The 27103-nt window shown below is 37.3% G+C and overlaps 1 protein-coding gene across 1 annotated transcript in view; it reads left to right on the plus strand.

The window, feature by feature from the left end:
* Positions 1–1000: 1000 nt before the first annotated feature.
* Positions 1001–27103, plus strand: part of YME1L1 (YME1 like 1 ATPase) — a 44164-nt gene continuing 18061 nt past the window's right edge. Inside the window, exons 1-12 of the mRNA XM_074193045.1 lie at positions 1001–1212; positions 7151–7282; positions 7649–7811; positions 9167–9265; positions 14426–14535; positions 15525–15675; positions 16276–16359; positions 21458–21540; positions 23575–23665; positions 24869–25021; positions 25881–26013; positions 26452–26514. Of these exons, the coding sequence (XP_074049146.1) occupies positions 1180–1212; positions 7151–7282; positions 7649–7811; positions 9167–9265; positions 14426–14535; positions 15525–15675; positions 16276–16359; positions 21458–21540; positions 23575–23665; positions 24869–25021; positions 25881–26013; positions 26452–26514 (1295 nt within the window). The 5' untranslated portion in view covers positions 1001–1179. The remainder of the gene's footprint in view (positions 1213–7150; positions 7283–7648; positions 7812–9166; positions 9266–14425; positions 14536–15524; positions 15676–16275; positions 16360–21457; positions 21541–23574; positions 23666–24868; positions 25022–25880; positions 26014–26451; positions 26515–27103) is intronic.

The raw sequence follows: 27103 nt of genomic DNA on the forward strand, positions 1-27103 counted from the left end.
CCACTTAACCTCATTTGCCTTGCAAAAAAAGAAACTAAAACAAAAAAAGACATCAAGGTCAGTTCCCTACCAGGGGTCAAAAACAAAGAGAACTTTTAAATGTTCTTTCTCTCTAACAACTGGGTTGTCAGGTGTTAGATGTAAAAGACCAAAGAACTGAGAATAACTTTTATTTGCATGGTTTCTCATTTCTTTTTTTTCTTGCCTTGCACAGGTTAAAGATGGTTTGGATGTTTTAGGGGGAAGATATTTCAAATTGGAAGAAAGAGGAGAAAAAGATATGGAGTAGAAGGGAAGGAAGGGTGGTTAAAAAGGGGGGATGATGGGAGAAAGAAAATAAAAGGGGAATGAAAAATAAGGGAAGTGCAAGGAGAAGGGGTGGATATAGTGCACTGGACTTCAAATTGAGCCTAAGATGCCCGTATGGGCTAATCACTTAACCTCTTTCAGACTCAGTTCTTCATCTGTATAATGGGGATAATCTAATAGCCTTTATCTCTCTGGGTTGTTGAGAGGATAAAATGCAAATAATATCTGTAAAGCAGTAATGTTAATTCTAATAAAGGGCATAAAACATTGGGAGGAAGAAGTAGGAAAGCAATAGGAGAGAAAGAATAACGGAAGAGAGGGGAAAGGGGAGAGGAGAGGAGGAAAGGGCTGAAAAATGAGGGAAAGGGAGAGAGGAAAATGAAGGATGGAAGGGAGGAAGAGGGAAGGGCGGGCCTACCGAGGCCTCTCGCGTCCTCGCCCCCTTCTCCCCGCCCCACCCCCACTCTCCCGTGGGCGGCTCCCGCCCGGCGCCCCTCCCCCCGCCTTTCAAAGATTTTCCCCGTTTCGTCAAAAATTCCCTGTGGGCCCCCGGCCCACTTGGAGGGGGCCATACACCCGGGTCCCCCAGCCAAGCTGGGACTGGAGACTGCGGAGCCCCGCCTCGTGGGGGCCGGCCGTCTGCCCCGGAAGCACAACCCCTTCCCGAGCCCCACTTCCGGGGTCGCGCCGTCGTTGCCGAGGCCGCCGGGCGAGGAGGCCATTTTCCATCTCGGGCAGGAAGGGGCGATCGGACGGGCCCGGGAGCGGACCGAGTGGACGGCGGAAGAAGAGGGGGGCAAGGTCCAGCCGCTCCCGGCCGAGCAGAGGGGGGCAGAGCCGGAGGGCCAGGCCGCCGCCGGGCCCGGAGAGATGTTCTCCTTGTCGAGCACGGTGCAGCCCCAGGTGAGGCGCCCCGCGGGGCCCCGGCCCGGGCCCGGCCGCTCACGCCCCGCTTGGAGCCGGCCCCGCCGCGGGGACGTGGGAGGGAGCCGTGATGAGCGGCGCTTTACCCCGGGCCCGGCCCCGCGGCCTCGCCGGGGGAGGAGGAGGCCCGGGGCCGAGGCCGCCGCCCCGAAGCAAGGCCGGGGGCTCCATCCGGAGGTGGCGCCGGGGGAGCTCAGACCCGGGCGCGCTTCCCTTGTCGGACGCGTGTGGGGGGTCCTCATCTGGGAGCGCCCTATTCCAGTAAAACCACAGGGTCAGCTCCTGTCCTGAATATTAGTGATAAGTTAAACTTACGTCTCCAAGAAGGGATCTTTATAACTATGAAAAGACACCTTGGAAAGATATACCACGAAGTCCAGGGGAGCGGCTTGTTTTAATCATTCACCTGCTGTAGATTACGTTGGGCCGAAGGGGTCCGCAGCCCCCCAAATGAAAAGCTTCAGCTCCAAGGTGTTCCTTCATGCTCATGGCAAATCCCGGACGGCCCTCAAAAACACCCACGCCCCGCTTCTCTCTCTTCAGCTTTCCGGATCTAAATTTTGAAATATTTTTAGACGTTGCCTTTTTTACTTGTTTTTGATTAGCTCCTAATTTTATAAATGTTGACTTACTGCAGATCTTTTAGCTTTGTATTCATTCAAGGACTTGATAGAGAGGAATCTGCGAAGGAAAGGAAATTCTGGATAAAAAAAAGGCAATGAAACTTTTTGACCACTAATTCTTAGTAGATGGGGTAAATTATTAAGATATTTTGATTTTGTAATCCTAAAGTTAGAAGGAAATTAAATACTTTTAGGAGTCAGTACATTAGGAAGTTATTGATAAAATAGTACCCCTTGGCTCAAATAGCAAAATGACTTTGTCATAAGCCTCCACACATTTCTTTTTTTTCCTTTCTTTTTTTTTTTAAAAGGTTTTTCAAAACAAATGGGGTTAAGTGGCTTGCCCAAGGCCACACAGTTAGGTAATTAAATGTCTGAGGCAGGATTTGAACTCAGGTACTCCTGACTCCAGGGCCAGTGCTCTATCCACTGAGCCATCTAGCTGCCCCCACACATTTCTTTAGTTGAGAACTTTATTTCTTGATGTGATATTTGTCCTTCATTCTAGAAAGGAGACCATGACATCAGAGAAGTGATGCCATGACAAGCACTTGAATTGGATTTGAGAGGAGGTGCCGTGCTAAGTCACTAGCCTCATTTTCTTTTTCATCTGGGTCCATCTGTTTCCAGTAGCCAGATAATGATCAGGACCACTGGCTCTGGATGTGACTTGCCCAAAGTCACACAGATAGTAAATGTCAAGTGTCTCAGTCTAGATTTGAACTTCTGTCCTTTCTCCCAAGGCCAGTGCTCTCTCTACTGTAACATTTAGATGTCTTGATGTAATGATGTGATTGCATTTAATAATAAAAATTTTTTTTCATTTTTGTTGGTTTTTGCTTAAAATTGAGTATAGTTGGTTTATCTATTTGTTTATTTTTAGTTTTTGCAAGGCAAGTGGGGTTAAGTGGCTTGCCCAAGGCCACACAGCTAGGTAATTATTAAGTGTCTGAGGTTGGATTTGAACTCAGGTACTCCTGACTTCAGGGCACCTGCTCTATTCACTGGGCCACCTAGCCACCCCATATAGTTGGCTTATTGAATAAAGCTTTAGAAGTTTTTAAAAACTAATTTCCTTATCTCAGTTCTTTGTGAAGTGATATGAATTAAACTGTCTTCTGTTGATCTCTGATTCTTAGCTGTGCAGGGTTTTCCTAGTTTGGATGCAGAATGACAACTTTTGTGTAATTTGCAGTTGGAAGGAATTACTTGAAAATTTAAGTGATTTGCCTGTGGTCATACTGCTCTGTGGCAAGATTTGAACCCAGATTTTCTTGACTGCAATGTTGTTTAGATAGCCATTCGTAAAGATATAGATATATAGAGAAAGGTGAAATTCTATATCAATTGGTAACCTTGCTATAATAATAATAATAATGCCAGGTTAATTCCCAAGGGCTCTGGAAAAATTTTGTGCTAATAATGAAATATTTTTTGTGCTAATTCAAAAATTAAGAATTTAAAAGTTGGGCAGAGCCTTACAGGTAATTTTCTGGAACTTTCTCAGATGAGGAAATTGCAATAGAAGTAAATTTTATTAACTTTTTTTTTACAAAATTTCCAGTAACTTAACTGAGAGTTAAGATCTTCCGACCCTCCATCTAATATACTACTTTATTTTCCTTTTAGTAATATTTTCTAAATATGCTGACATGAGACCTTGATGAAATTATGATACAAAGGGAAAGAGAGTGAAATATGTATGTCTGTGCACACACATATATATATAATATATATACATACATACAAACATACATACACACACATATACATATTGATGTACATATCATGACTCCTGGATTCTAATTGTATATAATTCAATTCAGAATGTATTGTGCTGGCACAGTGCTGTAAGCTGGGAATAGAAAAACAAAAGTAAAAATGATAAACTAGGGAACTTACATTCTGCATATTTTTTTCTGATATGAAGTTCTCATATAGTTCATAAAATTAGGGAAGAAAATACTGATACCTTTTTAATTTTTTTTATTTTCTAATTTTTTTATTCTCATTTCGTACAAATGGTTTTTTTACATTAATAAAATATACTTGTTTACAAGTAAACAAAATACCCCTCCCCCATGAATATAGATAGACTTGCTTGGGCGCAAAAGTAAAGGGGAGAGAAAAAAATTAAAATTAAAAAAATAATAATAGTAATAATTGTAGGTATGGCCAGGTGGCGCAATGGACAAAGCACCAGCCCTGGAGCCATGAGCACCTGAGTCCATATCCAGCCCCGTAAACCCAATAATCACCCAGCCATGTGACATGCAAGCCACCCGATCCTCACTGCCCTGCAAAAACCAAAAAGAAGAAAGAAAAAAAGACCCAAAATAAAATAGTAATAATAGTAGGGGTGTCTGGGTGGCAGACACAGCATTGGCCCTTGAGCCAGGAGCACCTGGGTCCAAATCCAGCCTCAGACACCCAAAGATCATTCTGCTATGTGGCTCCAGGCAGGCCACCCAGCCCCACTTGCCCTGCACCCTCCTCCAAATAATAATAACAAAAAATGTGCTTCAGTCTTTGTTCCAACACCATGAACTCTGTCGTGAGTGGATCACATTCTTTATAAGTCCACAAAAGTTCCATATTTTTCTAACGTTGCCATTGCTGATCACAACTCCCTCCTTTCTTATTTCTCCACTACCATGTACTATATTTTCTCTCTCCTTTCACTCTGACTCTGCTGTAGGGTTGCTGAGTGGCACAGCAGACAGATCCCTGGTCCTGGGGCCAAGAAGCCCTGAGCCCCCATACCACCCCTTAGGCCCAGAATCCACCTGGCCCTATGGTCCTGGGCAGGCCATCCAATCCCAGCCCCTTGCAAGAAGTAAAAAAAAATGTGTTATATCTGAACACTGTCCCCCCATGGTCCATCCTCTCCTCCTTTATTCACATCCCCACCCCTTCCCCCAGCTTCCTCTTCCTTTTTACTCCAGATGTCTATAACCCATTGAGTATATTTGCTGTTTCCTCTCCTAGCCATCTCTGATGAGAGCAAAGGTTCCCTCATTCCCGCTTGCCTCCCCCCTTCCATATCATTGCAATAGCTCATTGTAATAAAAAAAATCTTATTATGTGAAATATCTTGGACTATCCCCCCTCTCCTTTTTCTTTCTCCCTTTCCATTTCCCTTTTTTTCCTATTGATTCCATTTTTGCACCATATTTTTCTTCAAATTCAGCTTTCTCCTGTGCTTCAACTATAAAAGCTCCCTCTACCTGCTCTATTAACTGAGATGGTTCATATGAATATTATCAGTATCATTTTTCTATACATGCAGTTCATCCTCATTAAATCCCTCATATTCCCCCCCCCCCCCAATCTCCATGCTTCACCTGAGTCCTGTATCTGAAGATCAAACCTTCTGTTCAGCTCTGGCCATTCCAAAAGGAACCTTTGAAATTCCCCTGGTTCATTGAAAGTCCATCTTTTTCCCTGGAAGAGGACATTCAGCCTTGCTGGGTAGTTCATTCTTGGCTGCATTCTAAGCTCTTTTGCCTTCAGGTATATTGTATTCCAAGCCCTACAAGCTTCCAATGTAGCTGCTGCTAAGTCCTGTGTGATCCTGACTGCAGCTCCACGATATTTGAACTGTGTCCTTCTGGCTGCTTGTAATATTTTCTCTTTAACTTGGGAGTTCTGGAACTTGGCTATAATATTCCTGGGGGTTGGTTTTTTGGGATCTCTTTCTCGGGGGGGATCGGTGGATTCTCTCCATTTCTATTTTGCCCTCTGCTTCTAGAATATCAGGGAAATAAAATGATGTCAAGGCTCTTTTCCTGATCATGACTTTCAGGTATTCCAATAATTTTCAAATTATCTTTCCTAAGTCTGTTTTCCATATCAGTTGTTTTTTCAATGAGATATTTCACATTTTCTTCTAATTTTTCATTTTTTTGGTTTTGAAGTATTGATTCCTGATTTCTGGCAAATTCATCAGTCTCCCTGAATTCTATTCTTTGTCTGAAGGATTTATTCTCCTCAGAGAGTTTTCTTATCTCTTTTTCCATCTGGCCAATTTTGCTTTTTAAAGCATTCTTCTCCTCAATAACTTTTTGAACTGTTTTATCCACTTGACCTAAGCTGTTTTTTAGCATGCTATTTTCTTCAGCATTTTTTTGGATTTCCTTGACTAAGCTGCTGACTTCATTTTCATGTTTTTCCTGCATCTCTCTCTCCTTTCTTTTCCTAGTTTTTCTTCCAACTCCCTCATTTAATTTTCAAAGTCTTTTTTGAGCTCTATCATAGCCTGAGCCCAATTTCTGTTTTTCTTGGAGTCTTTAGATGTAGGAGCTTGTGCTTCCTCATCTTCAGACTGAGTATTTTGATCCTTGTGCTCATTTGCAAAATATTTCTCATTGGTCTTCCTCTTATTTCTTTGCTTGTTCATTTTCCCAGCCTAAGCCTGTTTTTTTGGGGTGCTTCCTGAGCTTTTGGGACACTCCCACAAGGGTCTCAGTGTGTGAGACTCTGTCCTCCCTCCTGGTCTGTGAATGAACATAAGAGCCCCCCTCTGCCACAGGGCCGAGGTGTTGTTCTATGGGGGAGCCTAGATCAGGATCTGAATGTGGTCAGAGCCCTGGAGTCCTGTTCCTGGGGCAGAGGACAGAGCTCTGCATTCTCTCCTCACTCCCCTCCCTCAGCTCAATGGGCTCGTGCCCTGGGGGCTCCTGCTTACCAGCTCCACCTGCTTCTGTTTCCTGGATTTGGGCTGGGGGAAGACCAAGCTGCTGGCTGTGTGCCCTGAGGGCTGGGCTCCAGGTGCTCCTCTGGCAGAGGTCCCCCGCTGTTCCCCCACTTTGTGCCGGTGCTCCCCTGGGTGCAGCTCAGGAAACTCCCCCGCTGCTGTGAGCTGTGGCTCCCAGCATGGGGGGCTGCCTCTGGGAGGCTGAAATTCTTTCACTCTGGCGGGCCACCCCTCCGACCCCGGGGAGCAGAGCCTTTCTGCTCTTTTCCAGGTTACCTTGAGTAGGAGAACTGCCTCACTGGGTCCCTTTGTGGGTTCTGTCTCTCGAAAGTTTAGTTAGAGTCCTTAGTTCATGAGTTTTTATCAGAGAGCTCCTAAGACTGGATCCCTTCATGTCTCCATCTTGGCTCCACCCCACCACCTGTCTTTTAATTGGCAAGAAAACTAACTTCATCTTTCTTAAAGTGTTAAAATACTTTCGTTTATGAAAGGCAGGTTTGATTATAAGTAAATTTTTAAAAATTATTTGATCCTCATTAAAATTTAAAATTACTTCTCTTTAATACTTTCCTTCCAATAAATCTTTAATTTGATTCAGGTTACTGTTCCTTTGAGTCACCTCATCAATGCCTTCCATTCACCGAAAAGCTCATCTGTTTCTCAAAGTGCATCGGTTTCTCAGAGTCAGCATCGAGAAGCAGCCCCTGAACACGAGGCTCCAAGCACAGAGGTATTGTCAATTTTACATGTATAAGTACATGGAGAGAATTTTTTCATTAAACCAATGAAGTCAGATGAGTGGGCTAAAACTCAAAATTGCTATTACTTTTAAATATTACTCAAGGTTTTAGAAACAAATACCATGGTCATTGTATGTGACTGACTTCAGTAAAACTAAGATCACAGAAAAATATTTCCTGTTAGAAAAGAAAAGGACATTAAACCTTGACTTGGTTTGTAAAAAATATTGGTCAACAGTTTGACTTTATATTCAGGTATAAGATTTTGGTTATTTTGCTTTTTTTCTTCTGGTAAAAAAAATACTTTTTGTTGTAAAGATCCCATGACTAAATGTTTTTATTTTGTTGTTTTACAGCCTGTGCTTAACCTAAAGGATTTGGGATTATCTGAATTGAAAGTCAGACAGCTTGATGAACTAGTTGATAGTCTACTTCCTGGTTTTTGTACAGGCAACAGAGTTTCTTCTCGATGGCATACATCTTACATTTCTTCACAGTCCTTCTTTGAAAATAAGCATGGTATGTGAAATTATCAACTTATTTTTCTAATGAACATGAAAGCCAACTTAATCATGGGTATTTATAACTTAATAATAGATATTTATGGAAATAATATCAGTTGGTGGGATTTTTTTCCCCCCCAGCATCTTTGTAGAGTTATCTAAAATGAGTAATGTAACAGGAGACAGATGAGAAAGCTACAATGATTTTGTTTGCTCTGAGAAGCAGAAAAGAGGAAAAAGGAGTATTTTTTGCTTTGTTTTTAATGAAAGGAAGATACAGGAGTTCAGCCTACAAAGAGCTTAAGATATTTTAGGATGTTGAGAATTGATGTAGAGTACTACTTTTTTCTTTCCTTATTCAATTGAATGTTTGTGAAATAACAGTAAGTCATTTATGAAGTTCTTTAATGTTTTCAAAGAGTTTTATGCACATTATTTCTTAAGTCATAATAGGAAGACAGGAGGAAAAAGACAAGCTATCATTCATTTTAGAATTTAGTTTAAAAATTCTATTATCACTTCCTTTCCTTTTTGTTGTCATCCCTTTTTGAGCAGTCATTCAAAATATGTATCATATCAATAGCTCTATTCTAGATTTAGTTAAGTTATAGTATTAGTGTTTTCTTTTCAGAGGGTCCCTTATATATGTGTATAGAACTTTAAGCCATGATCTAGGGAACTTGTGGTACATAGTCTGGTTTCACAACTGTTGTCTATTTAATTCTTGGTGCTACTATATATTTTCTTGATTTAGGGGAATATTTTTATTTATTAAGTAAAGGAGAGATCCATTTAGGAGAATTATTATGGGGAGTTGAAAATATGCATTTCTTCCATGTATCAAAAAGCCATCTCACTTTACCAACCATGCAGGGAAGCTTTGACCAAGGAGGAAGAAAGAATTGCTGGCATACTGTCTCTGAATTACTTAGAAGTAATGGAAGAACAATTGGTTACTTATTTTTTGGAGCTACTAGAATTGCTCCTAGAAAGACAAATTTTCGTACTTTTGAAGTAAACTTACTACTCTATAGAAAATATTTACTTGAACATCATACTTAGAGATACTATCTTAATTGGCAGTCATCTATCTGTTAAATATTCTTTTGAATTATAGACAAATTATAAGAATGATGAAAAGTGTTGAGATCCCAAATAATTGAGTACTTTTTTTTAGAAATTCTTTGAATTATGTTAAGAAAAATTACTTCTTAAAAATAAATAGCAGATGTAGCCAATTTAACCTTAATAATTAGGCTTTTTATTAATCATTATTGATCATTAGGCTTTTTATTGAGTTTACTTTAGTGATTTTTATGTCAAATCTTTTATGTGACAGAAAATATGTTCTCTGTACAATTTTATTCCTAGGTTTCTTAGACATATTTAGTACCTTACGTTCCTCTTGCCTGTACAGACAATATCCTAAGACTGTTCAGAGTATTTGTGCAGATCTTCAACGATGGCCAGGTATGAAACAAAAAATTGTACTGCATAAGCAAATTAATTTTGAATAGTATCCTGATTTTCTATATAATGCTTAAAGATTTGTGAAACATTTTACAAGTACCTTATTTTATTCTTATTATAACCCTGGGAGATAAGTGCTACTATTATTTTCATTTTACTGATCAAGGAGTTAGGGCGGGCTAAGTGCCATTAGTATAAATCTAAGATAGAATTTGAACTCCCATCCTGACTGCAAATCCTGTGATACCTACCTGATTAGTATGTTAAAAAATTTTTTTTTGTTTTTTTGTTTTGCAAGGCAATGAGGTTTAAAATTACTTGCCCAAGGTCATGCAGCTAGGAAATTATTAAGTGTCTGAGGCCTGAATTGAACTTGGGTCCTCCTGACTCCAGGCTGGTGTTCTATCCACTGTGCCACCTAGTTGCCCCTTATGTACTTTAAAGATTTTAAAAATGAATGTGTGAGTGAATTCAGAGGATTTTTTAAAAAAAATTGTTGATAAGATTTAATGCTCTTTTTTAGTTTTCTTTTTCTTTGGCCATTTATTTATTTGTTTGTTTGTTTATTTATTTTTCTGGTTACGTGGAATGATAACTTTCAGCAGTCATTTTTCTGTAAAGTTTTAGTTTTACACTTTTCTTATGCCCCATCCCCCCCTGAGAGAAAACAATTCTATAGTGTTCTTTTTATTTACATTGTTTGAACAGTTGATTTTTTTTCCCTAAATCTTTCATGTAGCATGGTGCCTTATTTGCCATTCTTATATACTGATGAAGAAAACTAAATATGTTCAGGGGCAGATAGGTGGCATAGTGGATAGGATAGAGCACCGGTCCTGGAGTCAGGAGGACCTGACTTCAAATCCAGCCTCAGACACTTAATAATTACCTAGCTGCGTGGCTTTGGGCAAGCCACTTAACCCCATTGCCTTGCAAAAACTAAAAAACAAATAAAACTAAACATGTTCAATTGATTTCTTACAACAAATTAATGATTATCTACCTGCATAATTGCTGTTTCTGATCAGTTTTCCGACTGTCATGCTGTTAACCACTTGGCTGTTTGGCCATAGCACCAATCAAAACTTTTTTTTCCACTATTTATTGACAATTAACCCTGTTGTGACATTTATAGTAAATGACCTAGGCTACCTATTTCACTGAGAAGATTGAAATCATCTGGCAGGAATTTTCTGGCTTCCCTCTCATTAAAAAAATTTTTTTTTCCATGGGGTTATTGATATATTTTGCTTTTTACATAATTCTGTTATATCCTCTTAGTATTAGTATCTCTTAGTAACTATCTCCTCCCTCATCCCCTGGAGAGTCATCTAATATGAAAAATAATATTTTTAAAGGAAGAAAAAAGAAAGAGGAAGAAAAGAAAAAACTTCAATAAAATCAATCAGTATGTTAAAAAATTTGAAAATATCACTTCGTATTCTTTCAAAGGAGGTGGAGTAGGGATGTCTTCTATCTTTGGGGTCATTCTTACTCTTTAATTTTACAACATTCATTTTTGACTTTTATCATTGTCATTTTTTTCTTTTACATTTTTTCTTTATGTTTGTTGTCTTTTTGGACCTCCTACATTTCTTTTTTTAATTAATTAATTTATTTATTCTTACTTTGTACAAATATTTTTTTATACATTACTAAAATATTCTTGTTTAAGAGTAAACATAATACCCCCTCCCCAAGAAAATATAGGATCCACTTAAGCGATAAAAGGGGAGAGAAAAAAATTAAAATTTAATAATAATAATAATAATAATAATAATAGGTATGGCCAGGTGGTGTAGTGGAAGGAGTACTGGCCCTGGAGCCAGGAGCACCTGAGCCCAAATCTGGCCCCACACACCCAACAATCACCCAGCTGTGTGACCCCATGCAAGCCACCCCAACCCCATTGCCCTACAAAACCAAAACAAAACCCAAAATAAAATAAAATAGTTATAATAGTAGTAAGGGCAGCTGGGTGGCAGACAGACCACTAGCCCTTGAGCCAGGAGCACCCAGGTCCAAATCCGGCCTCAGACACCCAACAGTCACCCAGCTGTGAGGCCCCAGGCAGGCCACCCAGTCTCATTTGCCCTGAAACACTACCCAGAAAATAATAATAATAATAATAGTGCTTCAGTCTGTGTTCTAACACCACTAGCTCTGTCGTGGGCAGATCACATTATTTAGGATAAGTCCATAACAAAAGTTACTTCCATATTTTTCCACCATTGCCATTGCTGATCGCAACTCCCTCCATTCATACTTCTCTACTACCATGTACTATATTTTCTCTCTCCTTTCACTCTGTCTCTGCTGTAGGGTAGTTGAGTGGCGCAGCAGACAGATCCCCAGCCCTGGGGCCAAGAGGCCCCGAACCCACATACCACCCCTTACCCAGCATCCCCCCGGCCCTATGGACCTCTTGCATTTCTTAAACTTTCTTCCCTCTAGTGATAGATTAAAAGACTCTATAACTGAGACTAATCCTTCTACCTTGGCCTTTGAGTCTATTCTTTGTCATTTTTTTTTTTTTTTTAGGTTTTTGCAAGGCAAACAGGGTTAAGTGGGCTTGCCCAAAGCCACACAGCTAGGTAATTATTAAGTGTCTGAGACCGGATTTGAACCCAGGTACTCCTGACTCCAGGGCCAGTGCTTTATCCACTATGCCACCTAGCTTTCCCCGCTTTGTCATTTTCTTTTCGGAATTTCTCTGGCATTTTTCCTCTCTAATGTATACTATCACATTCTTAACTGGTTCCTTCTTGACTTCTGACAAACATGCTTAAATTTCTTGAATCCTTAAAAAAAAGTCTTTTTTTGATTTTTGTAGTTTATTTAACTATGACATCTTTTCTTTTCCCTTTTCCTGCCTAACTTCTTGAAAAAAAAATCTAAATTTTTGCTTTTATTTCCATATAACTCTTTTGAAGAAAGAGTAGCTGAGAGTCACTTGGCATTTAGACTATCATTCCCCTGTTTGTACTGAAATTATTTTCTCAAAGTTCACCATTAACTTTAATTTTCCTTTGAAAACTAATAATTATCATATATTTTGTAGCTAAAAAAGTACGAAATTGACTAGGCAGTTTCAGTCTTTTTTTTGTGCTGCTTCTCCCTCTTAATGTTTTTTTTAATTTATTTTTTAGTTTTTTAGTTTTGTTTTTTTGCAAGGCCATGGGGATAAGTGGCTTGCCCAAGGCCACACAGCTAGGTAATTATTAAGTGTCTGAGGTCAGATTTGAACTCAGGTACTCCTGGCACCAGAGCCAGTGCTCTATCCTTTGCGCCACCTAGTTGCCCCCCCCCTTAATGCTTTTACACAACTTTCTTTTAAAAAAATTGTATTAGTTTATTTACATATATACATATATACATATATATATATAATAAATTCGCCATTTTGCTTTCAAAACTGTTGTCCTAATTTAGTCTTCTTTCTATAATCTTCTGTGTACTTTAAGATAGGTTTCAGTTGACCTTATTTTTTTGGTGTCAGTTTTACCCTCTCCATATAAACCAAAGAAAATCCCTTATAAAATGAATAAGCGTTCAAAATCCACATCCTTGCCTTGTACCAATATTTGTGTTTTCTTTTGCACCTTAATTCTTTCACCTCTTTCATGAAGTTGGTAACTTTCTTCTTCATAGGTCTTTTGGAGAGAGAGAAAAGATAGAGAACTAAAAGTAGGGACATCAATTAGAAAACTTTTTCATTTTTCCAGGCAGGAAGAGATAAGGCCTGAACTAGAGTGGAAGCTTTGTAAGTGGAGAGAAAGGTATATAATTAAGATATGTGAAGGTAAAAATAACAGGACATGATAGCAGATATGTTGGGTGAGTGTGAGAACAAAGTTGAGTATGGCAGCTTAGTTGCCTGGTAGTGTGGTTCAAAGGGGGAGAGAATTGGAGGAAAGATTAGAGTTCTTTTTAAAATGTATTGAGTCGGGGCAGCTAGGTGCCGTAGTGGATAAAGCCCTGGAGTCAGGAGTACAGGTTCAAATCTGGTCTCAGACACTTAATAATTACCTAGCTGTGTGGCCTTGGGCAAGCCACTTAACCCCGTTTGCCTTGCAAAAACCTAAAAAAAAAATGTATTGAGTTTGGGATGCCAATGGGATATCCACTTGGAAATGTCCAAAAGGCAATTCATGATGCATGTTTAGAGCACTGCAGAAAATATGTTGTATCTTCTACAATATATACAGATTAGGGTTAGTTATGGAAGCAGGTAAGTGACTCAGTGAACAGAATGTTGAGTCTGGAGTTAGGAAGCCTTGAGTTTAAATCCAGCCTTAGACACTTACCAGTTTTGTCGTCTTGGGCAGATTACTTAACCTCTGTTTTCCTTAATCCACTGGAGAAGGAAATGATAAACCAAAGTAGAAACCTCATGGACAGTGTTTGTTGGCATGGTGTAGTCCACAGGGTCATGAAGAGTCCGACACAACTATGATCAAACAACAGGACTGATTATACAGTGTTTCAGAAGTCTTAAGCTATTAAAATAAGCTTAAAACTGCAGTAAGACTTTTGGGGTATCTTGTATACCTGAGAATCATGTGCCTGGAAATGATTATTGAACCCATAAGAACTGATGAGATCACCAATTAAGATAGTATAAAAGGGGTGGTTAGATTCAAAACTTAGATATTTGTGGGGCAAATCATAAAATAATTCTTAGTATTTGGTTAACATTTAGAAAATTATTTCTCTTGGCCTTCAAATGATAGCTTCTCTCTATATTTTTGCCTTCAAAAGAAATGCTCAACTTAGTGTTACATTTTTGTTTTATTGCTTTGCTGTTTACACACTATGCTACATAATTTATGAACATGTTTTTTCTTAATTCTCAAAATCTTTTAATTTTTGTTATGATATTGCTGAGGCAGCCTTGCAGAGTAAATCAATTTTGCAATAGAAATTAAATTACTGGAAATTCATATGGAGGAGTGAATTAAATGTTAAGATGCTTTTTATTTGGGGGGGAGATAAAGGCAATAAGAAAGTATAAAGTGTATGGTATTAGGTAATAGTAAAAATACTTTTAAAAGATAGAGGATATCTTATGTGTATATGTGTTCATTTTCCTTTTTTTATTTTTTTCTGTGTATCCAATTTTAATAAAAAGAAAAGAAACAATAAATATTTTTTCTTCAGTTTTTGTACAATCTCGGGGTTTTAAGACTTTGAAATCAAGGACACGGCGTTTGCAGTCCACCTCTGAACGATTCACAGAAACACAACATGTGACCCCATCGTTTGTAAAGGTACTTATTTTGTCTTAATGTAAGAGTGCAGAAAGCATTATTTTTTCAAATTGTGAAAACAAGCACATTTAGTACCTTTTATTTGTTGTTTGACTTTTTTTTTCAGCATACAGACTTAGATAATAGTAACTTACCACATTTTTTTCCTAGCTAATCCATGTTTATATATAGCTAAATTTTAAATTTAGCTTTTGGTCAGAAATGTATTCTAACTCTTTATGCCAAAATGACTACTAATATAGTAAGCAAAAGTTTTAAGTACATTTTTCCCTGCTTATATATATATATTTTTTAAGATCTTAGACTTATGGCAATTTGGGTGAAAACCATGATAGTAATATTGGAGGTCAGTTGCAGTGAAATGAGTGTGTAGTGGGGATATTATTTCCAGTATTAGGAGAAGCAAATAGATTGTACTTTTAGTAAGCACAGCTATCTAGGTAATTCTTTCCACATTAGGAATCTGAGTGATTAGTGATTCCACTGCTTTCCAGTGTTAATTATTTAATATTCCTGTAACTGATCTTGGGTATAGGTTAGTTAATTAGTTTGTCTGGGTTGATACAATAAACTTATGGTAAAATACAGGATCAACATTATAAATTCCTAAATCAACATCCTATTGTTTATCCCTTTGGAAGAGGACTGGATCTTTGATTTCATTGACATAGTGTATTGCCAGGAGAGGAGACACTACCAGTGTAGGTCAGCACCTTCTCTGCTATTCCAAACCTTAGAGAAATGCCAAAAGCAATGACAAATCATTTAACAATATGTGTAAGAAGTGGTGCTTGAATTGTGTGACTCTGACTTTGAGACAGGTTCTATATCCACTAGGCCATAGTGCCAGTTTGGAATGATGATAAATACTACTAAAAATGGAGTATTAGATCTGAAAAAAAAATCCCATGAATTCTGTAGCCATGTATTTGGTTTGTTAATGTTGCTGTCTGTATACTTGGAAAAAGTTAATAAATTTGTATCTTCAGGGGTTTCTTTTGCGGGACCGAGGATCAGATGTTGAAAGTTTAGACAAACTCATGAAAACAAAAAACATACCAGAAGCACATCAGGATGCATTTAAAACTGGCTTTGCAGAGGGCTTTCTGAAAGCACAAGCATTGACTCAAAAAACAAATGGTAAGTTAATTTCATTGACTTTTAGTGCTTGTAGAAGCCAGTGCTAAATCCAGGGGTAACAGTCAGCTCCTAATCCTTTATCTTTCCATTCTGTTTTATCTACTTCTTTTCCCAGTTTGGGAGAACAGTAGTGGACTCAACCCCCTCCCATCATCCACCCCCAGTCTGTTTTGGTTTCTTTTAAACTTTATTTAGCATACTGAGAGGTAAGAGGAAAAGCATTAATGAGTTTTTGGTACTAGTAGTCTTGTGAGATAGCTTTTCGCTATAATTACTTAAAGATCTGGATTAAAGAGCTATGGGATTTTAGAGTTCCACAATAAGATGGGGACTACAGTATTCTAATAGGGTATAGTGCAAAGAACACTAGGTCTGGATGCAGAAGATTTGGTTCAAGTCCTCCCTCGACCTCATTTTCCTCATCTGTAAACTGAAGGGTTTGGATTAGACAGATTCTTAATTTCCTTTATCAGTTTACATCTATGATCTTAATAGCCTTTTTTGAGGGCTAATTTGCTTATATTATACATTTAAGGGTGAACCTGCTTTTGATATGCCTTGTTTTAAGACTGTCTTTTATTTTTACTTCATGTTTTTCAGATTCCTTAAGAAGAACACGTTTATTCCTCCTTGTTCTCCTGCTGCTTGGTATCTATGGACTATTAAAAAACCCATTTTTATCTGGTAAGGATTCTTTTCAAAAAATCATTTATTTATTTTTGAGTTTTAAAATTTTTCCCCTAATCTCACTTCCCTTCCCCCCCCACCCCCCCACAGAAGGCAGTCTGTTAAAGACTTTTTTGTTTGTTTGTTTTTTTAGGTTTTTGCAAGGCAAACGGGGTTAAGTGGCTTGCCCAAGGCCACACAGCTAGGTAATTATTAAGTGTCATGAGACCGGATTTGAACCCAGGTACTCCTGACTCCCAAGGCTGGTGCTTTATCCACTGCGCCACCTAGCCGCCCCCAAAGACTCTTTTTCTAACAACAGTTGGTTAACTTTTCATTCCTGTAAATTTATACTTCCTTGCTCTCTGTTTTCATATAAATATTTCATCATCTAGGAAGTACATTATCATCAACCAATCTAAAACTAATCAACAGTTACTTTTCTTAGTTTAGAATTATCTGGGGCGGCTAGGTGAAGCAGTGGATAAAGCACCAGCCCTGGAGTCAGGAGTACCTGGGGTCAAATCCCGTCTCAGACACTTACTAATTACGTAGCTGTGTGGCCTTGGGCAAGCCACTTAACCCCGTTTGCCTTGCAAAAAAAAAACAACTAAAAAAAAAAGAATTATCTGACCGATAATTCAGGAGAATTAGAAGAGAAACATATGTTCAATCAATCAGAATTTATTAAGCACCTACTATGTACTAGGGCACTGTGCTAGAAACATTGGGGGTACAGAGAAAGAAAAAAAGCAGTCCCTGCTCTCCAGAAACTCACAGTCTCATCAGGACAGCAGTTAAATAATGGAACAAACAAAATGGGATAAATTAGAGGTAATCATTAGAGGAAAAGCATTAGCATTAAGCAGGTTTGGAAAAAACTTCCTACTGTAGATGCCGAGATTTTATCCAGGACTTGAAGGAGCCCAGGAAAGCCAGGAGGTGGAGTTGAGGAGGCATAGAATTATGGGCAAGAGGAAGATCCAGTGAAAACTGGAGTCAGGGCATGCATGGAATGTCTTATGTGAGGAGCAGCTTAGAAGCTGCAGAGTATGTGGAGGTAAGTAAGGTAATGGATAAGAAAACTGGAGAGATGGGAGAGAGACAGCTTTATGCAGAGCTTTAAAAGCCACATGTTGGATTTTACATTTGATCTTGAAGGTACCAGGGAACCACCAGAACTTATTGAATAGAGAGTTGACATGATCAGACCTGCACAATAGGAAGGCCAGTTTGAAAAATCAATGGAGTATAGATTAGACTAGGGAGAGACTTGAGGCAGGGCTAAACTAACTAAAATGCTGTTATTAATGACCAGATGTGATGGCCTGTACTCAGGTGATGGCAATGTTAAGAGGAGAGAAGGGAGAGTTTCCCAGAGATTTTATGAAAGTAAAATGGACATGATTTGGCAACAGATTCTATATTGGGGAGGAAAGTGAGAGATTGAGGAGTTGAGGGTGATGTGGTTGTGACCCTCAGTAATTGCAAAGTGGTACCCTGAACAGTAAAGGAAGTTTAAAAAGTGATGTTTTTTGAGGGGATAGAGAATAAGTTAATTTTTGGTCATGTTGCATTTAAGATGGGACAGAGATGTCTAATAATCCGTTGAAGATAAAAGACTGAAGATCAGGGGAGAGATAATAAATGAATAATTATAGATAATGAATTCATAGCTCTATTGATAGATCTAATAATAGATAATAGTTGAATCTATGGGGAATGATGAGTTCACCAAAGGAAATAATATAGAGGAAGAAAAGGACTCAGGACATAGTCCTGGAGAATATCCACAATTAGTGAATATGATCTGGATGAAGATCCACTAATGGAGACTGAGATGTAGTAGTCAAGCAGGTAGGAGAAGAACCAATATAGAGTAAACGTTATAGAAACCTAGAGAGATGTGAGTATCAAGAGGAGGAAGGCAATCAGCAGTGTCAAACAGAGACATCAAGAAAAAGCCAGTAGATTTCGCAATGACAAGATCATTGCTCATTTAGGACAGCAGTTTCGTTTGAATGATGAAATTTGGAAGCCAGGCTGTAGCCAATTAGGAAGAGAAATAGAGGCATTGATTGTAGATGACCTCTAATAAAGAGAGGAGATATGGGATAATAGCTAGCAGGGATCAAATGAGGGTTTTTTGAGGTTGGTGACATGGGCATGTTGAAGCAGGTTGAAGGTAAGCGAGAGATCAAGGATGAGAGAGGGTACAGTTTTCTCAAGATGGAATGGAAAGGGAATATATATTCGGATAGTGTAGTTTACCTTTTCAAGGGCAGGAATAAAGGATAGTGATGAGTAGTCTTGGAGAGATAATAGCAGAAAGCTCTGAGTGATGTGTGAAGGGTTAGGAGTAGAGAAGAGGGAACTTTTAGAGAATGGCCTCAATTTTTCTTTTTTTTTTTTTCAGTGAACTGTGAGGCAAGATTCTCAGCTGTGGAAGGGTCACCATGGGAAGTTTGAGGGAGGCCTAAAAAGGTTTTGAAGGTTTCATGATTTTCTCCACCTCCACTTAGCAGTCAGCAGCTCCTAAGAAGAAGCAGAGGCATTAGTAGGTGGTGGAAGTAACCCCAGCCTTTGCCTTGGCAGGGCAAGATCAATGATTGGATAAAGGTAGAAACAAGGGACTTGAGAAGACAATATAGAGTTTACTTAGGAGTTAGTATGAGAAAGGAAGATGATTGTAGCCAGTGTGGAGGTGATTATGTGGAGAAAGAGCTAAAAACTTGAAGAATTGAGAATGAAGAATATAGTTTGAGTTGCTCAAGGCTGAGGGAGAGATGAAATGGCAATAGCTTACGATTAGATAAGGGACTTTCGGGAATTCAAACATGAAAAAGTAATACATTTGTGAGTGATGGCACATTTCCAAGTCATTTGTCACATCAGAGTTTTCTGTATATTACTTTGTGTGTGTGTGTGTGTGTGTGTATAATTTACATTTATTGTAAAAATAAATGGAGAACTTGAGGTTAAAACTGTAGACAATAGTATAATAAAATATATTTAAACTAGTTAAAACTCTTCAGGGTTAGGCAGTTGATTAACTTTCAGTTAAAAGACATTTTTTGAGAGTACTATAGGCAAAGTACATAAAACAGTTCATTTTATATATAATGATAGTCAAATGTTCCTTATTTTAATAAGTTTATAGATTTTGTAATTCATTTTTTATTGCAAAGATGAATTTTTAATTGTTTAATGAAATGCTAATTTTCTTTAAAAATAGCAGGATTCCATAGAATGTTTTCAATTTTTTCTAAAAGATAGACATACTTGGACAGTAAACATAGTCAATTTTTTTCAAACTCGGTTTTTTGAATGAATATTTTATTCATTTTTCCAGCTACATGTAACAGTTTTCATTAATCTTTTTTTTTGCAGGGTTTTGAATTTCACATTTTTCTCCCTTCCCTTCTCTCCCCCAGTAGAAAATAATCTAACATAGACTATACATATATAATCATACTAACATAGATCCATTTTAATCATGTTGTTCACACTTAATTCTTTGCTTTTCCGTACTGATGAATGAAAGGAAAATTGCTGTGTGTATCCAGGGTATTGAATGAATGAGTAAGGATGCCATACTGTCACTTTTAATGGCCCTTGCTCATCCTTACCCTTCTTGGTGAAATATACTATTCTAGAATGACTTGTTCAGTCATTCAGTCACGTGGTATTTTTGTAGGTATATATTCCATTCTAAGGTAAAATTCTCTTTTCTTGCTTCTCTAATAGTACCTTAAGATCTAGAAACAAAGTGGAGGTATGTGAGAAAAAGATTACTTTTATACTTTTCTTAATTTATTTCAGTTTCTAAGGAAGTACAAGTGATAATATTTAAATATAAGTTTTGTATCCTCTTTCTCTGAAAGTAATATGCTTAGTGTAGTTGTAGTTTAGTATTATAATAAAATCAATTTCTTTTTTTCTATTTCATCTTGTTCTTAATTGTGTTCATTAGTCAAATCTTCAAAGAATAAACTAAGATACTTGGAATATTTTGGGGAGAGGATGGTATTCTTACTGAGAGAATTAAAAGTGATATGGATACTATATGGTCTGGTTCATTTTTACTCAGATTGCTAATGATAGTCCTTTTGTTAGTAAGGAGAATAAAATTTATTTTTAGGCAATAATATCTGACTAGGTCTGAAAAAGTTCTAAATTGATCACCGTTTGCCAGAATATGAGGAAGCCTGGGATAGTAGGAGATTCTGCATATATAAAAAATGAAAAATCACTGTAGAAAGTCAGTGAATGCATCTGAAAATTTAAAAGCTTAAAATAGTTGTTTTTTTTTTTAGTTTTTTCAAGGCAATGGAGTTAAGTGGCTTGCTGAAGGCCACACAGCTAGGTAATTATTAAGTGTCTGTGGCTGGATTTGAACTCAGGTACTCCTGACTCCAGGGCTGGTGCTCTATCCTATATGCCACCTTAGCTGCCCCTTAAAATAGTTTCACTCAGAAGTTTCTCCCAAATTGATACTTAGAAATATTTTTGCTTGTCCTCTCAATTTTTTTTCTTACCCTAATGATCTCATCACCCCCTTTGTATCTGGATACAACCAGGAAGTAGTTACAGGCAGCAACTGACCCATGATTTGGAGTTTATAATTTAAATATAAAGTTAAAATGACTGCTTTCTTTCAGACCAAACCTAGTATTTTTAGGTTGTAGGCTTATACCTTTGCAGAAAAGAATTATTTTCCATGTGTTAAGAGAAATAGGATAAGAAAACATCTGCTTTAAAGGGAAAGTAAGTAGCCAAGATGAAAATTACACATGTTATCAAATTAAGACTTTGAATCAGAAGATTACATTTTTATTTCCAGTTCTGTTTCTGATTACCTCTTTGGCCACAGGCAAAACATATAAATCTTTTACAGTCTGGGTTTTTCCTTTTATACAATGAGGTTGTTGGGTTAACTACATAATATACACATAGATATGCATATATGTGTAATTATTACATACACATGTTTGTGTGTTTATGTATGTCTATACATACATATAAAACATGCATGTTTACATTCCTTAAGATTCTTTCAAGCTTTTAACATTTTATGATTCTGTGAAATATAATATTCTTCTTTTCTTGCTTATAGTCCGATTCCGGACAACAACTGGACTTGATTCTGCAGTTGACCCTGTCCAGATGAAAAATGTGACCTTTGAACATGTTAAAGGAGTAAGTTCAAAAGTTTAATTCTCTTCAAATAGCTTCTGAATGGGATGAATATCATTCTACATGCCTTTTGCCTTTTCATAAGCTTATGCTTTGCATAAGATACGATACAAATATAATATACTAAAGAATGAGCAAGAAATCCAATGAGAAATAATGACTTCTACCACAGAACTACCTCGAAGTCAGTCAGTCAGAAGCCTATAGGCAATAAGAAAAGAGATCTGCCAGCAAATCCAGTACTACAGATAGAAGTCAACTAGTGACTTCCTTTTGCAACAAAAGTTGGGCCAGAGATAATACATAAACTGTAGAGTGTGTGTCTAAAGACAGCAGCAGACTGAGGGTTGTGATCAGAGGTTCCTAGAGCCTCAAAGTCCCTAGCACTCTGTCTTGAGGATACTGTAAGACCCTGAATATTCCGTCCTCTGAACTTGAAGGATCAGGGTGGGAAAGAGAGAATAATAATTCCTAGGAGTGAAAAATTGTGCAGGTATAACCCAGGGCAAGACCTAGTGGGGTCAACTCAACCATTCTACCCAAAAATATTCAAGGAAGGAGGGGCGAAAGAGCCTGAGATGGGCACAGAACCAGAGTTCAGGATCTGGAGAGATGACTAAGCCAAAGAAGACATTTATCAATATAAGAAATTACTGTACATTTAGAGATCCTCAAAAATTTAACCTAGAATTAACATATAACAATTATAAACTCAAATTAAAACAATGGATTTTTTGCAAGAAATACTTGAATATTTTGAAAAAATGAAGCAAGAGATTAAAAATGAAATAAAAGATCTGGAGAAAAGATTTGGAAGGTGAATAAATATTTAGGAAGATAAAGGAGAAAATGATCAACCTTAGGTTTTTACAATTAACTTAGAATTTATCTTCCATCAGAACAGTAGTTGATGCAGAGGGTACTCTCTATCCCAGATAACCTAAAATTGTCCCTGATTGTTGTACTGATGAAATGAGCAAGTCCATCAAGGTTGATCATCACCCCTATGTTGCTGTGAGGGTGTACAATGTACATCTTGCTCTTTATCCACTGCACCACCTAACTGCCCTTCAATAATTTAGTTTTAAAAAAAGAATCGGGGAGGCTAGGTGGCGCAGTGGATAAAGCACTGGCCTTGGAGTCAGGAGTGCCTGGGTTCAAATCCAGTCTCAGACACTTAATAATTACCTAGCTGTGTGGCCTTGGGCAAGCCACTTAACCCTGTTTGCCTTGCAAAAAAACCTAAAAAAAAAGTGACTTTCCTAAAGATTTTTAAAATTGATGAATTTTTAATATTGATGAATTTGTATGTGAAAAATTGTACAGACCTATTAGAATCAGCAAATTGAAAATAGAAAAATACAATATTTACGTTCTGGGAAAAAAACTCCCAAAGGAAAAGTCCCATTTGTCATGGCTGAACTTCAGAGTTCCCATGTTGAAAAAAAAATGTTGCACATATCCAGAAGTGGTTCAAGAACTACCAAAACCAGTCAGAATTCAAGAAGACAAGATCTTGCAAAATATTGCAAAAACGTTTATGGGGGCCCTCTTAGAAATCCATGTTCCCCAGATTGAAATTTTCTGGACTAGAGAGGGGCATATAGCTTGACTGTTAAATCTATAAAGCATAAACTAAGATTTTTGGGGGGAGGATGGTAGCAAATAGGGGAAAGTGGAATGTTACTTAACTTTCACTTAAATGTTTATGATTTGGGGCTGATATTTATATACCCTTTGTAAACCTTTAACATGCCCATTAGCTTTTCTCTGTTTCAGTTTTTCATCTGTATAATAGGAATAATATTTGCATTGGGCACCAGATAATTGTTGTGAAGAAAGTATCTGTAAACCTAAAAGCACTAGATATGAGCTTTGGGATGATAGAATGTAAGTAAGCCTTTTTAATTAAAATCAGAAAGAAGCCAAGTTAACCAAAACACCAAATGATTTTTTTTGGATACTATAAATTTTCCATTGCTCATAAATGTATGTGTGTATATAATTGTATGTATGTATATATTTAATTTGTTGTAGGTGGAGGAAGCTAAACAGGAATTACAAGAAGTTGTTGAATTCTTGAAAAACCCACAAAAATTTACAGTGCTTGGAGGTAAACTTCCAAAAGGTAAGAGAGTAATTCTTTAATCATGATAATTCAAATTAAAAATAAAATAAAACCTAATTAATTCAGACTGCATTAACTTAGAATTTATCTTCCCTCAGAGCAGTAGTTGATACAGAGGGTACTCTTTATCACAGATAACCTAAAATTGTCCCTGATTGTTGTACTGATGAAATGAGCAAGTCTATCAAGGCTGATCATCACCCCCAGGTGGCTGTTAGGGTGTACAATGTACTTCTGGTTCTGCCCATCTCGCTCAGCATCAGTTAATGCAAGTCCTTCCAGGATTCTCTGAATTCCCATCCCTCCTGGCTTCTAATAGAACAGTAGTGTTCCATCACATATATCACAATTTGTTCAGCCATTCCCCAATTGATGTACATTCACTGAATTTCCAATTCTTTGCCATCACAAACAGGGCTGCTATGAATATTTTTGTACAAGTAATGTTTTTACCCTTTTTCATGATCTCTTCAGGGTATAGACCCAGTGACATTTATCTTTCTTTAATAAAATATCAAATGTTGGAATTTAGTACTAATATGAGTTAACACCTGCCTTATGTAGCTAAATTCTTCATAAAAATGGAGGAACTTTATATTTTCCATAGACCTTAGGCTAAGGTTTTGAAGTAGAAGAATGCTTCTAAGTCTAAATCTCTCATCCTAGTTTCCTTTTTTTTTTTTAAGTTTTTTTTTGCAAGGCAGTGGGGTTTAAGTTGTTTGCCCAAGGGCCACCCAGCTAGGTAATTATTAAGTGTCTGAGGTCAAATTTGAACTCAGGTTCTCCTGATTCCAGGGCTGGTGCTCTATCCACTACGCCACCTAGCTGCCCCCCCCCCCCCCCCCCCAGTATTCTTTTAATGTTATTTAAGGCAGAATATTCACAGACAAATCACTTGAACTTATCTGAGGCTCATTTTCTTTCTCTGTAAAATATTATTTTCTTATCTCAGGGTTGTTCAAGTACTTAAAAAACTTAGTGTTCTGTTCCTAAATTGATTGGAAAATAATTTTAATATGGGGAAACTAGTTATGGGAAACCATTTGAAATGTACATTGAGGTCACAGATCTCCAGTTAGACCCCCCTAGCCTAGAGAGTGATGTCTAGTGTCTTTTACTTCTTATATTTTATTTTGCTTGTAGAGATTTGATTTGAGAGGTTGTTTTGTTAACATTGGACAACATGAATATTTTCTTCTTTAGGTATTCTTTTAGTTGGACCCCCAGGGACAGGAAAGACACTTCTTGCTCGAGCAGTGGCTGGAGAAGCTGATGTTCCCTTTTATTATGCTTCCGGATCAGAATTTGATGAGATGTTCGTGGGCGTGGGAGCCAGCCGTATCAGAAATCTTTTTAGTATGTTGTAATGATTTGCATATTAGAAAATGCTAGAATTAACTTATTATTTGTGGGCATTGGGGAGAAGCACCTTCACAAGAATTTCCACTTTAAAAAAAATAAGAAGTTAACCAATTCAACTGTCTCTCTTTCTGAACTGATGAATCATAAATGACAGTGGGTCAGGATCATTATAGTTTAGAGAGGGGCTGGTTTTACAGAATTCGGTGTGGTGAATTAAAATAGAATTGCAGCCTTGTACAAAGCCGGTTGTTTCTCTAGGGTTTAGCATGATGGCAGTAGGATGGGTTAGAATGTAGTGTGATCCAAGGATAAATTAGATTGGAGACTACTTAGGACTGAAGCTTTTTCCTCCCACATTTTAATCCATTGAAATAATCATACATTAAAAAGGAATGCTGGTTGCAACTCTTATGTTATATAACTTCTGTAGTTGAATGTAGTGGTGTTTACTAATTTTGTACTGAAAAAGATTATGTTAAGTTTAAAGTGAGTTTTATAGCTTCGTCAAGTTTTATTTTTTCACAATGGACATTTCTTTTTGTATTCAAATATGGTTTAGGTCCTTGACAGTTGAGTTTTCTTGTCACAGTTACTAGAGTGGTTTGCTATTTCCTTCTCCTGTTCATTTCACAGATGAGGAAACTGGGACAAGCTAGGGTTAAGTGACTTGCCCAGGGTCACACAGCTAGTAAGTGTCTGAGGCTGCATTTGAACCCAGATTTTCTTGATTACAGGTCTGGCACTCTTTCCACTTATCCAATTAAGTTGTACTTAACTGCTCCACTTATCAATTTGTGGGGAAAAAAATACTTTTTTATTTAAATCTATTTGGATCTATTTTCTCATTTGTTAGGGGAAGCAAAAGCAAATGCACCTTGTGTTATATTTATTGATGAATTGGATTCTGTTGGTGGAAAGAGGATTGAGTCTCCGATGCATCCATATTCAAGACAAACCATAAATCAACTTCTTGCTGAAATGGATGGGTAATTAAAAGTTGTTTTTTATGTCCCTACACCTTATTAACATCTGAACTAACAGTTAGCCCCTTTTATAAGATTTTTAAAATTTAAAGAAAATCTGAGTTGATAAGTTTAAATTTGAAAAACATTTAGTTACATATCATATTTGTATCTGATTGATTTGGCAGTTATTCTCTACTGAAAGTGAACAATAGGAACTCTGTGAAGTGCATATTGCTCTAATGTTAATGTTGTGCTGTGTTGTTTTTTTCTTAACATTACTAAGCTGTAAACTACCCCTTGACTTAATTTTGTTTTTCTGGTTACTCAGCTCTCACATTTGGTTTTAATTAAGTGACATTAAAGATGGGAGATAAATAACTGCTACTTTAGAATCATTGTGGTTTTTTAAAAGAAAATGAAATATGTCACTTTTGTCATCAATGTGGTTTTTTTTAATAGCTTTAAACCTAATGAAGGAGTTATCATCATAGGAGCGACGAATTTCCCTGAAGCTTTAGATAAGTATGTATAAAATTAGTTTTTCATGAAAACTTCTGTTTAGAAATCTTTATATTTGCTTTGAGGATATTTCCTAATTTTTTTTTAAATTGTACTGAAATTTCTTAGTTTGTTAAAAACTAACATTTTTCTGGGGATTCATAGACAGATAAAGATTTTGCTTTTTGTTCAATTAATATACTATGTGTATGTCAATTCACCAGAAACTCGTTTCAGATTCTTCTTTCAAAGTTCTCATCCTGTGTTAATTATCTCAGTAATCAAATAATGATATTGCTTACACTATGGGCCAGGGGTTCTTAATCTGTTTTGGTGAACTTATTCTTAAAAGATATCTTGATAACTATTTTGATATAATTGTTTTTTTAAATTTATAATTCTGTGCATTTTATTTATGCCTTTTAATAACACTGAAAAGAGATTCATAAATTTCATCAGACTTTCAAAAGTGTCCTTAATACAAAAAAGAGTTTAAGAACTTAAAGCTTAGGGGCATCTAGGTGGTGGATAGAGCACTGACTTTGCATTTGGGAGGATCTGAGTTCAAATTTAGCCTCAGATATTTAATATATCTAATTGTGTGACCTCAGCA

The sequence above is a fragment of the Macrotis lagotis genome, chromosome 7 (assembly GCF_037893015.1).
Source record: "Macrotis lagotis isolate mMagLag1 chromosome 7, bilby.v1.9.chrom.fasta, whole genome shotgun sequence".
Taxonomy (NCBI): Eukaryota; Metazoa; Chordata; class Mammalia; order Peramelemorphia; family Peramelidae; genus Macrotis; species Macrotis lagotis.